We start from the raw sequence: 12,507 nt of genomic DNA on the forward strand, positions 1-12,507 counted from the left end.
CAAAACACAACAACAAGCCTAACATTACTTAAGGCATAATTTGGCACTGCCTGTTATGGCTTTTGTTCCTAGATGCAGTTTTCTGCATTTAAGAGAAGGATATGGCACTTTAAGGTACTAAAAGGCAATCAAAAAAATAAACAAAATAATCATTAGCTACTGAGAGTTAGAAAACGTTCCCAAATTGCAAAATTAATGAGTACTAATGCACTGCATTCTGCAAGCTGCAGCTGTTTATAGCGACACAACAAGTGCAGCATCCCATTATGTGACCAGTGAGAAAAGAGGAGGAATCAAATGTGGTGCCTGTCCTCAAAAGCAGGATGTTAATTGTTCAAATGAATCTCAGCCACGCAGAGAACATACCGACAGTCTGCAGAAAAAACGGACACCCAGGGTGTGCAGGTCCCTTCACTAACTAGAGTAACAGAAGCAGCAGAGTCACATCTGCACAGTACTTCGGAGGCTCACCTATACTTCTCGACAAGCCTAATTAGTTCAGGCAGAAAACCTATGCTAATACAGTTACATTGTGCCTGGCATTCAGCTTCACATTGTCCAGCGCTGCACCCGGCATCTTACAGACATGCAAAGCATCACAAATACTCGTTCAAGGAAGAAAACGACATTTCAAAGTCAGCTTTTGAGCCCTCATTAACCCAGACAACTTGCTCCAATTTGGACAGGTCTGAAATCGCTCCAAATCTTGAAAGCCTGCAGGACACCACACTGTTATAGATCCTGATTTGGCTCCAAAAGCAAATGCCTCCTAGGAAGCCAAGGCACACACCCTGGGCAAAGGGGGGAGGAAGAGAAAGCAGAGTAATGGCGATCCTCATTCTTACGCCATACAACTCTGGTTTTGCAGATGAAGGATCGTGAGTGAATTAAGGGCTTTTAATGATCAACTTAAAATAAGTCTGTTCCTTTTACTCTGTGTTAAAAGAAAGAATTGTAATTCTCATCTAAGACTTTTTAAAGCATCTACAACTTTCTAATCAGACTAATAAACATAAAAATTAAATACTAATTAAAAAAAATACCAGCTCTTTACATGAGCAGAATCAAAATGCTAGCCTTAAAACAGAATGTAAGCTAAAGCAACTAATGCTGCAAAATCAAGCAATGGTTCTGCTAACTCACCACCATCACCCCTTCTTAGTGAAGAAGTGCCAAAGCCACATAAGAGTACATTTGCTAGAAGAGCAAACTGTATTTTATCCAAGCCACTTAAGTGATTTTAAAGAATAATTATGCACAGTTTTCACTGGGAAAAGAAAAGCAAATTTTGTTTACGATCACATCATCCACATTGACATTTATTTTGCCAACCTTTAAATTCAGAGCTAAAGGACTATGGGAAATCGAAGAATTAGGATATCAAATCTACAGGATCAAAACATACGCTTTCTCATTACCAATATAATGAATGTATTAGACAAACTAGAAGAGCTGACATGGCAGAGATGGAGGAGAATTGTTAGTCCCAGTCAGAACTGACCTTTTGCCTCATTCTTTAAACATGGCATTTTTATTGTTAATGACATTTGTTGTAATTCCTCAACGAATTACAGGCCCTTACATTATCAGCGTTTTCTTGGGTAAATGAAATCACCAAGTACCAAAACAAGGCGCAGTAAAGTACAGTCGGAGCTATCTCTGTGCAATAAATCAAAACAGCTGAACCTTAACTGTGTAGGGCTGAAGCAGGAATTAGGATTCCAAGGAGATCAGTTAGAGCAGGGCTGCAGCGCTGTGCTACAGACTGCACAGTTCACACTGCCCACTTACTTGATGAAGTAGTCTCTTCCATCTCTGTTTGCCATCATCTCCCATCCATAAGGTGTCCCCTGGTTCAAGCTCCAGGTCCCTGAAGGGTGAGGCCAGCCTGAAGACTTGTTCCTGTGGCTGCAATTTTGGAGCGGGGGAAGAAACAGGGCGGGGGGGGGGGGGGGGGGGGGGGAGGGTGGGAAGGGAAGAGAGGAAAAAAGTGATTTGTCTGTTGTATTTATTCTTCCAATTTACTTATTTCACATTCACTCGGCATCTGAACACTTTCAAAGTGTGGAAATTGCAGCCAAAACCCAGACAAACCAAAACAGATTAGCGGGCCTACTGACATTTATAATATTTTCCCAGTAAGTGGAAAGATACACTGTCACTTCTAATGGTCTTTGAGCCCAAGCCTTTGGCAGGTGAATCAGTCCCACACCCACAATACTCATTTTCAGTAGTTTTCAGTACAAGGGATGGAGAGCATTTTCATTCATCGCCATTCCCTGGTCAAATGCCAGTTCTCAGTACAGTTTTAGCCAAAAAAACCCAGAGAACCAAACCAAACCAAACCACACCACCCACCACATGGCTGCACATCAGACACGTGGCGCACTACCTCGCACGAGAAGGAACATCAACACCCACACTCATCGCCAGCAAACCGTTTTTTGTTTTGTACGTCGGAATAAAGGAAGACTGTAACACTTCTGTATATGGATGCTAAATCGATTCAATATGCAGATGTTGTTGCACTTGATCATTATCCATTAAGCTCTTCCTCCAAATAACTTGTGAAAGGCTGCAGTATCTCTGAGCGCACACACTGTTACGTATCGCTGCTCGAGCCCTCTCTGCTAGTATTCCCACTCCCGAGGAAGGGCCAAGTCATACCGTCTTAAATAAAGGAGTAGCTTACACAGCTCACCTAGCTAAGGGAGATTCAGCAGCACTCCCAAGTGACAGTATTTCCCCACTAGATCTGAAACATTTTGTGAGGTGCCATCTACTGACTCTATACACAGAAAAGATACAGCTAGCAAGAATCCCCCATAGTTTCCCATAGGAAACCCCAACTTTTGCACCGTTGTTTTACCCCTCACTTACAGGAATTAAGCTAGATGTTACCGCATGTTCCCACTTTCTGCTGTGGGACTTAGAGGTACAGAAGGCAACAAATAGGTCTTTCAGACATTAATGACTTGATTAATTTTGCTATGTACAATCTGAAAAAGAGAAAGAGCAGGAAAAGGAGGCAGTGCAACCAAAGATGCTAAAGACCAGCTGAGAGCGCATCACAGAGAGACAAAGATGAATCAGCACACAACACAGAATACAATCTGAAATTTAGATATGCAAGCCAAAACCACACAAAATAAGAGCATGTTTTGAATTAGTTGCCTTCTCCCTCTCTGCTTTTTCTCCACCCATCAGATATACTACAGCTTAGTTTTACTTGCTAGACTTATTTAAGTTCAAATGCTAGCAAGGAACTTACTATCTCTTGCCTTAGATAGAGATGTAGAACTTATTTCCTTAAAGAAAAAGAGCGCAATGTAATGTAACGAACACTCTTCTGAAGGAACAGAATTGGTCTCCACGGACAACTCAACAATTCATTGCAAATTGCTAAACTCAACAAAGTTGTACACAGTTAATCTTTCCCAAAGGGGGAATGCATCATTAAAAACAAACTAGCTACTTCCCCCTCCCCCTTTATTTCAAGGATTAATCACTACTGAGAAAAGATATGGTGCTTCAAAATATAATTTGCATGTAAAGTAGAGCATTACAATGGAGTGCTAGATATCATCTGGTTTACCAATTACATCAAGTACTCTATCTTCAAGGAGTTGAAAAACGTTCTGTTAGCATATTCAAACACTGGTATTTGCCATAAGACAGGGCTTAAGTCTAATATTTGAACATGCTAGAAATCTTAATAAAATTACAGTTACTCACGGCTAACGAAACACATAAATGTCAGATATGCTACATTACCCCAGATAAATGCAACTAACCCATTCCTGATCAAAGGAATGAATTAAAAAACAGGCATCTGAGGAAAGAAAAAATACTTTCAACACTCTCTCATGCAGTTTCATGTAAGGTTGAGCTTAAGCATTCCTGTTTCTCCATATGCTTAACAGAGGGAGAAAGGGTGGTCCCCTTCTTTTAGATGGGAGACTGTCGTGGTTTAACTTCAGTCAGCAACTAAGCACCACGCAGCCGCTCGCTCACTCCCCCCCACCTGGTGGGATGGGGGAGAGAATTGGAAGAGCACAAGTTAGAAAAACTCGTGGGTTGAGATAAAAACAGTTTAATAATTGAAATAAAATGATAATAATAATAATATGATAATAATAATAATAATAATACACAAAGCAAGTGATGCACAGTACAATCGCTCACCACCCGCCGACCGATGCCCAGCCAGTCCCCGAGCAGCGGCCCCCCCGGCCAGCTTTCCCCAGTTTATGTACTGAGCATGACGTCACATGGTATGGAATGTCCCTTGGGCCAGTTTGGCTGTGCCCCCTCCCAGCTTCTTGTGCCCCTCCAGCCTTCTCAGTCGGTAGAACATGGGAAGCTGAAAAGTCCTTGGCTAGTGTAAGCATTACCTAGCAACAACTAAAACATCGGTGCTTTATCAACTTTGTTCTCATCCTAAATCCAAAACACTGTACCAGCTACTAGAAAAGAAATTAACTCTATCCCTGCCGAAACCAGGACAATATCCACCCCTTATTCTATACCATCTGCGTCATGCTCAAGTCTCATATTTTCCAGTACATTTTCATTAATCACCACCCCTTTATATATATATATATATATATACACACACACAGAGATATCATTCCCTTAGTCTGTGAGCCATCCCTCTAAAATGTTCGGTGAGTTCATTTAGTCCATGACTTCGGGCTCCATCTGTCGCAATAAGCTTTCAGGGCAGGAAAAATGGAGATGGTATGTGGTGTTGGATTGTTCCATGTTGAAGTCAGTTCTGGTACCATCATCACTGTGCTTTGCTTGGTTTCACTGAAGTTATTCTTCATTAATCTGGGTGATTCTTATTATAATAACATTAGTATGGCATATAATATTATTAGTATTATTAGTATATCTGTGTATTATTAGTATAACTATTATAACTATAATTAGTACTTAACATCACATAATTCAGATCATTGGCTATTCTCACCCAAAATCAAATCCCCTTGAGGCACACATCGGACTTCCCCATCCTCCCGCATTATCCACCAAGTGCACCCAGGTCCTTGAGCAAAAGCAATCCCATGGATGGGTTTGCCTTTGCCCGAGGCAGGAATAACCCAGACTGTCTTCCCCAGCATATTTTTTATGTGCACTACAGGAACTTTATTCCCATCTACAGTACGTAAAAGTTCTGACTGGGCAGGGCCTGCTCGATTGGCAGATCCCCTAGTGTTGACTAACCAGGTGGCCTTTGCTAAATGCGTATCCCAATGTTTGAACGTCCCGCCACCCATTGCTCTCAGTGTAGTCTTTAACAGTCCATTGTATCGTTCGATTTTCCCAGAGGCTGGTGCATGATAGGGGATGTGGTACACCCACTCAATGCCGTGCTCTTTGGCCCAGGTGTCTATGAGGTTGTTTCGGAAATGAGTCCCATTGTCTGACTCAATTCTTTCTGGGGTGCCATGTCGCCATAGGACTTGCTTTTCAAGGCCCAGGATAGTGTTCCGGGCGGTGGCATGGGGCACAGGATATGTTTCCAGCCATCCGGTGGTTGCCTCCACCATTGTAAGCACGTGGCGCTTGCCTTGGCGGGTTTGTGGGAGTGTGATATAATCGATCTGCCAGGCCTCCCCATATTTATATTTCAACCATCGTCCTCCATACCAAAAAGGCTTTAACCGCTTGGCTTGTTTGATTGCAGCGCATGTTTCGCATTCATGGATAACCTGGGCTATAGTGTCCATGGTCAAGTCCACCCCTCGATCACGAGCCCATCTATATGTTGCATCTCTTCCTTGGTGGCCTGAGGTGTCATGGGCCCACCGAGCTAGAAATAATTCACCCTTATGTTGCCAGTCCAGATCCACCTGAGCCACTTCAATCTTAGCAGCCTGATCCACCTGCTGGTTATTTTGATGTTCTTCAGTGGCCCGACTCTTGGGTACGTGAGCATCTACGTGACGGACTTTTACAACCAGGTTCTCCACCCGGGCAGCAATATCTTGCCACAATGCGGCAGCCCAGATGGGTTTGCCTCTGCGCTGCCAGTTGCTCTGCTTCCATTGCTGCAACCACCCCCACAGGGCATTTGCCACCATCCATGAGTCAGTATAGAGATAGAGCACTGGCCACTTTTCTCGGTCAGCAATGTCTAAAGCCAGCTGGATGGCCTTGACTTCTGCAAATTGGCTCGATTCACCTTCTCCTTCAGCAGTTTCTACAACTTGTCGCATAGGACTCCATACAGCAGCTTTCCACCTCCAATGTTTTCCCACAAGACGACAGGACCCATCAGTGAACAGGGCAGATTGCTTCTCATTTTCTGGTAGTTCATTATACATTGGGGCCTCTTCAGCACGCGTTACCTCCTCCTCTGGCAATATTCCAAAATCTTTGCCCTCTGGCCAATCCATGATCACTTCCAGGATTCCTGGGCGACTGGGGTTTCCTATTCGAGCCCGTTGTGTGATCAGTGCGACCCACTTACTCCATGTAGCATCAGTTGCATGATGTGTACAGGGGACCCTCCCTCTGAACATCCAGCCCAGCACCGGCAGTCGGGGTGCCAGGAGGAGCTGTGCTTCAGTGCCGATCACTTCTGAAGCAGCTCGAACCCCTTCATATGCTGCTAATATCTCTTTTTCAGTTGGAGTATAGCGGGCCTCGGATCCTCTGTATCCTCGACTCCAAAACCCTAGGGGTCGACCTCGAGTCTCCCCTGGTGCTTTCTGCCAGAGGCTCCAGGTAGGGCCGTTCTCCCCGGCTGCGGTATAGAGCACATTTTTTACCTCTTGCCCTGCCTGGACTGGCCCCAGGGCTACTGCATGAACTATCTCCCGTTTAATTTGTTCAAAAGCTTGTCGTTGCTCAGGGCCCCATTTGAAATCGTTCTTCTTCCGGGTCACTTGATAGAGAGGGTTTACAATCAGACTGTAATTTGGAATGTGCATTCTCCAAAAACCCACGACGCCTAAGAAAGCTTGTGTTTCCTTTTTGCTAGTTGGTGGAGACATGGCTGTTATTTTGTTGATCACATCCATTGGGATCTGACGACGTCCATCTTGCCATTTTATTCCTAAAAATTGGATCTCCTGCGCAGGTCCCTTGACCTTACTTTGTTTTATGGCAAAACCGGCCTTCAGCAGGATTTGGACTATTTCCTTCCCTTTTTCAAAAACTTCTCCTGCTGTGTTGCCCCACACCATGATATCATCAATGTATTGCAGGTGTTCTGGAGCTCCACCCTGTTCTAGTGCAGTCTGGATTAGTCCATGGCAAATGGTGGGGCTGTGTTTCCACCCCTGGGGCAGTCGGTTCCAGGTGTACTGAACGCCCCTCCAAGTGAAAGCAAACTGTGGCCTGCACTCCGCTGCCAAAGGGATTGAGAAAAACGCATTAGCAATATCAACTGTGGCATACCACTTGGCTGCCTTTGACTCCAGTTCGTATTGAAGTTCTAGCATGTCTGGCACAGCAGCACTCAGCGGTGGCGTGACTTCATTTAGGCCACGATAGTCTACTGTTAGTCTCCACTCTCCATTAGACTTCCGCACTGGCCATATGGGACTGTTAAAGGGTGAGCGGGTCTTGCTGATCACTCCTTGGCTCTCCAGTCGACGAATCAGCTTATGGATGGGAATCAGGGAGTCTCGGTTGGTGCGATATTGCCGCCGGTGCACTGTGGTGGTAGCAATTGGCACTTGTTGGTCTTCGACCTTCAGCAACCCCACAACAGAGGGGTCCTCCGAAAGACCAGGCAAGGTGGACAGCTGTTTAATTTCCTCCATCTCCAAGGCAGCTATACCAAAAGCCCACCGGTACCCTTTTGGGTCCTTGAAATACCCTCTCCTGAGGTAGTCTATGCCAAGGATGCACGGAGCATCTGGGCCAGTCACAATGGGGTGCTTCTGCCACCCGTTCCCAGTTAAACTCACTTCGGCTTCCAATACAGTTAGCTGTTGGGATCCCCCCGTCACCCCAGAAATACAGATGGGTTCTGCCCCTATATAGCTTGATGGCATTAGGGTACACTGTGCACCGGTGTCTACCAGAGCCTTATACTTCTGTGGGTCTGACGTGCCAGGCCACCGAATCCACACAGTCCAGTAAACCCGGTTGTCCCTTTCCTCCCCCTGGCTGGAGGCAGGGCCCCCTCTAATCCTCATCACAGTACTCATTTCTCATTTCTTGTACGTACGGGTCAGAAGTTTCTTCATTAAGATCAAGAGTAAGATCAGCCCTTCTACTCTCTCTGGGGAACTGCCCGCTGGAAACTGGAGCAGCAATTTTCCTGGAAGAACCTCTTTCTGTGATTGTTTTCCCTTGCAATTCGCGTACCCGTGCCCCTAGGGCTGCGGTAGGTTTCCCATCCCACTTCCTCATGTCCTCTCCGTGGTCACGCAGATAAAACCATAGGGTGCCCCGTGGTGTGTACCCTTTATATTCTCTCTCTTGAGCAAAAGAACGCTTACTTCTAATAGCCGAGATACTGGTCCGTACAGGTGAGGAGTAGGACCTATCCTCTCTGAGTTGCTGGATCTCCCGGGACAGTTTCTCCACAGCTGAGACGAGGGAGGAAGAAAGACTTTCCTCGTATTGCCGGAGTTGACTAGCCAATTCATCCACTGTTTGTTCCTCTCCATCTTTCCAGGTCATCACTGCCAATGAATTGGCGTATGATGATGGTGAGCTCCTTATAAACTTCCGCCACATGGGTCGTGTGCACTTGACTTCGTCTGGATCTTTGGATAGTTGTTTATTGTTCAGATCACCATAAATCACCTCCAGCACAGCTAATTCTCTCAGAAACTGGATACCCTTCTCCATGGTGGCCCACTTGCTTGGGCGACATATGACATCTTCCTTAAAGGGATACCTTTCCTTCACGCTTGACAAGAGTCGCCTCCAAAGGCTGAGGATACGTGTCCCTTTTCCAATTGCTTTGTCAATGCCCCCTTCCCTAGAAAGGGATCCCAGCTGCTTGGCTTCCCTACCCTCTAATTCCAGGCTACTGGCCCCATTATCCCAGCATCGGAGCAGCCAGGTGACAATATGCTCACCTGGACGACGGCTGAAATCTTTTCGTATATCTCGCAGCTCACTCAGGGATAGAGATCGGATGGTCACTGCCTCGTTTATGAGTTCTTCCTCTTCCTCCTCCCCGATCAGCGGCCGGGTCTCCTCCTCCCGTTCTCGTGATGGCCCTTCTCCAGGGTAGTCGTACAGTTCTTCCTCCGGTTCCCTTTTAGAAGAAGCTTCTTCCTCCCTTACTAAACGAGCCGACTTCCGCTTCCAAAATTTCTTCTTGTGTACAGGGGCGACTGATACCGGCACAGGCTGGTTCTTTGGTTCAGCCACAGGGCCTGTTGCCGGGGTTGGAGTGGTTGCAGTGCATGTCGCCGGGGTTGGAGTGGCCGCAGTGCAAGTGCATGTCACCGGAGTCCGAGTAGCCGCAGGGCCTGTTGCCGGGGTCTGAGTGACTGCAGTGCAAGTGCATGTCACCGGAGTCTGAGTGGCCGCAGGGCCTGTTGCCGGGGTTGGAGTGGCCACAGTGCAAGTGCATGTCACTGGAGTCTGAGTGGCCGCAGGGCCTGTTGCCGGGGTTGGAGTGGCCACAGTGCACGTGCATGTCACCGGAGCCTGAGTGGCCGCAGGGCCTGTTGCCGGGGTCTGAGTGACCGCAGTGCATGTCGCCGGGGTCTGAGTGGCCTCAGTGCATGTCGCCGGGATTGGAGTGGCCGCAGTGCATGTCGCCGGGGTCTGAGTGGCTGCAGTGCATGTCGCCGGGATTGGAGTGGCCGCAGTGCATGTCGCTGGGGTCTGAGTGGCCGCAGTGTATGTCACCGGGATTGGAGTGGCCGCAGTGCATGTCGCCAGGGTCTGAGTGGCCGCAGTGCATGTCGCCAGGGTCTGAGTGGCCGCAGTGCATGTCGCTGGGGTTGGAGTGGCCGTAGTGCGTGTTGCCCGGGTTTGAGTGGCCGCAGGGCCTGTTGCCGGGGTCTGAGTGGCTGCACGGCCTGTCGCTGGGGTCGGAGTGGCCGCAGGGCGCGTTGCCCGGGTCTGAGTGGCCGCAGTGCGTGTCGTTTTACTGTCAGAGCCAGAGACCTTCCCTTCCCTTTGAGGGCACTGAATGGTGTTGAACAGGGCTCGGTAGGCATGGGCCAGGCCCCAGCACGTTGCAATGAGCTGCATCTCTCTGGAGTTGCCAGGGTGACAGCATACTTTTTCCAAATATTCTACTAACTTTTCAGGATTCTGCACTTGCTCAGGGGTGAAGTTCCAAAACACTGGGGGTGCCCATTGGCCTAGGTACTTGCCCATCTTGTCCCACACACCCTGCCACTCATAATTATTCAGCCTTGGGGCAGATCTCTGGATGATATTCTTAAATTGCTTACCAACTTTAGACAAAACCGAAACAGTATTCCCAAGAAGTATTAATAGAAGTATCTTAACTGCCCAAGGATGTTCAAAATACTGAAAAATTACTGTAATGAAGGAGGAAACATTATAGAAGAAGGTAGTGACCCTGCCATTCTGTATTTCCTCCGTAAAAAAACTCTCAGAAAAGTTACTGCAATTGCTAGTTGTCTCCACGAAATGATCTCCGTGGTACAGTAACGGCTTCATTGCGAAGTTTACATACCACACTAATGTCAAGGTCAATGTTCTAAAAACAAACCTCACAAGCGAGACATTACTATTCACTGCAGACCACAGCAAACTGCAAAACCCAACACCAATCTTTAACATGTACAGCAGGAAAAAGAGCGCGATGCAGATTATACAAATCAATATTGAGAACAGAGAAACCAACATTGTGACCCACAACTACTAACAGATATAAGTTCTTTAATACGCTCCGGTTAACCTGTTATTATCTCAAACCCTTCGAGCCCCACGTTGGGCGCCAAAAAGGACTGTCGTGGTTTAACTTCAGTCAGCAACTAAGCACCACGCAGCCGCTCGCTCACTCCCCCCCACCTGGTGGGATGGGGGAGAGAATTGGAAGAGCACAAGTGAGAAAAACTCGTGGGTTGAGATAAAAACAGTTTAATAATTGAAATAAAATGATAATAATAATAATATGATAATAATAATAATAATACACAAAGCAAGTGATGCACAGTACAATCGCTCACCACCCGCCGACCGATGCCCAGCCAGTCCCCGAGCAGCGGCCCCCCCGGCCAGCTTTCCCCAGTTTATGTACTGAGCATGACGTCACATGGTATGGAATGTCCTTTTGGCCAGTTTGGCTGTGCCCCCTCCCAGCTTCTTGTGCACCTTCAGCCTTCTCAGTCGGTAGAACATGGGAAGCTGAAAAGTCCTTGGCTAGTGTAAGCATTACCTAGCAACAACTAAAACATCGGTGCGTTATCAACTTTGTTCTCATCCTAAATCCAAAACACTGTACCAGCTACTAGAAAAGAAATTAACTCTATCCCTGCCGAAACCAGGACAGAGCCATCCTACAATCTAAGAATGACAGCTTAGCTACATCTCTAGATCTTCAAATTCATCTTCAAATTACACTTTAGAGTATTTGGGACCCTAAACACTGCAGTTAACTAAATAAAGTAGAAAGTAACCTATTTTATCTGGACTATAAAGGGATACCCGTGCATTAAACACTTTTCACTTTAATGTGTTTTATAATCTCTGTACTATAGTTTCTCCATCTGTAAAATGGGTACAGTGACATTTAAATTCCCACATAAAGCACATCAAACTTCCATTATCAGATAATTTGTAGGAGCACAGGACAGTGATGATGGTCAATACTATTCCTCTCTGCATTCAAACTAAGGGCTCATCTTTGTATGGATTATAACGTTAGTGGATTTTAAGGTAAATTTAATTCCCCTGAAAGCTTTCTTTGAGCCCTTAAAACTTTAATGGTGTCAGAACCTATCATACATGATGGGTAATAACTGTCCTATAGATATGCCTATATCTGATCTAGTCCTCCAGACTTTCTTATAATCAGTGGGAGAGAAATTAGCACTTGAGACACTGTATACACCTACATTAGATGTGTGCAAATTCGAGGAGGTGGCTCCAGACACGGGAAAAACACATACTCACAGAATGTTTCCTATAGTCATTGTACAATTCAATAATAAACACTCATGTCATAACAACAAAACAAGGTTTTTACACTCAAAGGTCACTAGTGCTGGTGATTCCCAGCTGCCTGTACAGTCTGAAAAAATAAGAGAATAAACTGAATTATTTCTTTTTATACACCTCCATCCACTTGTTGAATATTATTCCACTTGTCTGCAAGGATTCTGTTCAATGGCTGCTACGAGGGGCAAAAGACGGCAAAGACAAATGCCAGAAGGAATATCAAAGTCCCTGGAGGAAACCATAAGCAGGTCAGGCATTTCACCTGGGGGAAGGACAAAGCCATCTTGGCAGGCTTTAAGTCAAGAGGATACCTCGGTGGTGAGGAAGATCAAAAGGCCATGGGAGATCCTGGTCCAAATCCTACCTCCCTGCAGGTGATCTTGG

At 46.2% G+C, this 12,507-nt stretch overlaps 1 protein-coding gene across 4 annotated transcripts in view; it reads right to left on the minus strand.

The window, feature by feature from the left end:
* FRMPD4 (FERM and PDZ domain containing 4) overlaps positions 1–12,507 on the minus strand; it is a 325,375-nt gene that overhangs the window by 112,927 nt on the left and 199,941 nt on the right. For 3 of the 4 annotated variants that reach the window (XM_076357583.1, XM_076357572.1, XM_076357602.1), the window contains exon 2: positions 1,792–1,908. In XM_076357583.1, the coding sequence (XP_076213698.1) occupies positions 1,792–1,908 (117 nt within the window). Of the gene's footprint in view, positions 1–1,791; positions 1,909–12,507 lie in introns of those variants that run through there. The other variant, XM_076357594.1, reaches the window with a different exon arrangement.

The sequence above is a fragment of the Aptenodytes patagonicus genome, chromosome 1, assembly GCF_965638725.1.
Source record: "Aptenodytes patagonicus chromosome 1, bAptPat1.pri.cur, whole genome shotgun sequence".
Lineage (NCBI taxonomy): Eukaryota > Metazoa > Chordata > Aves > Sphenisciformes > Spheniscidae > Aptenodytes > Aptenodytes patagonicus.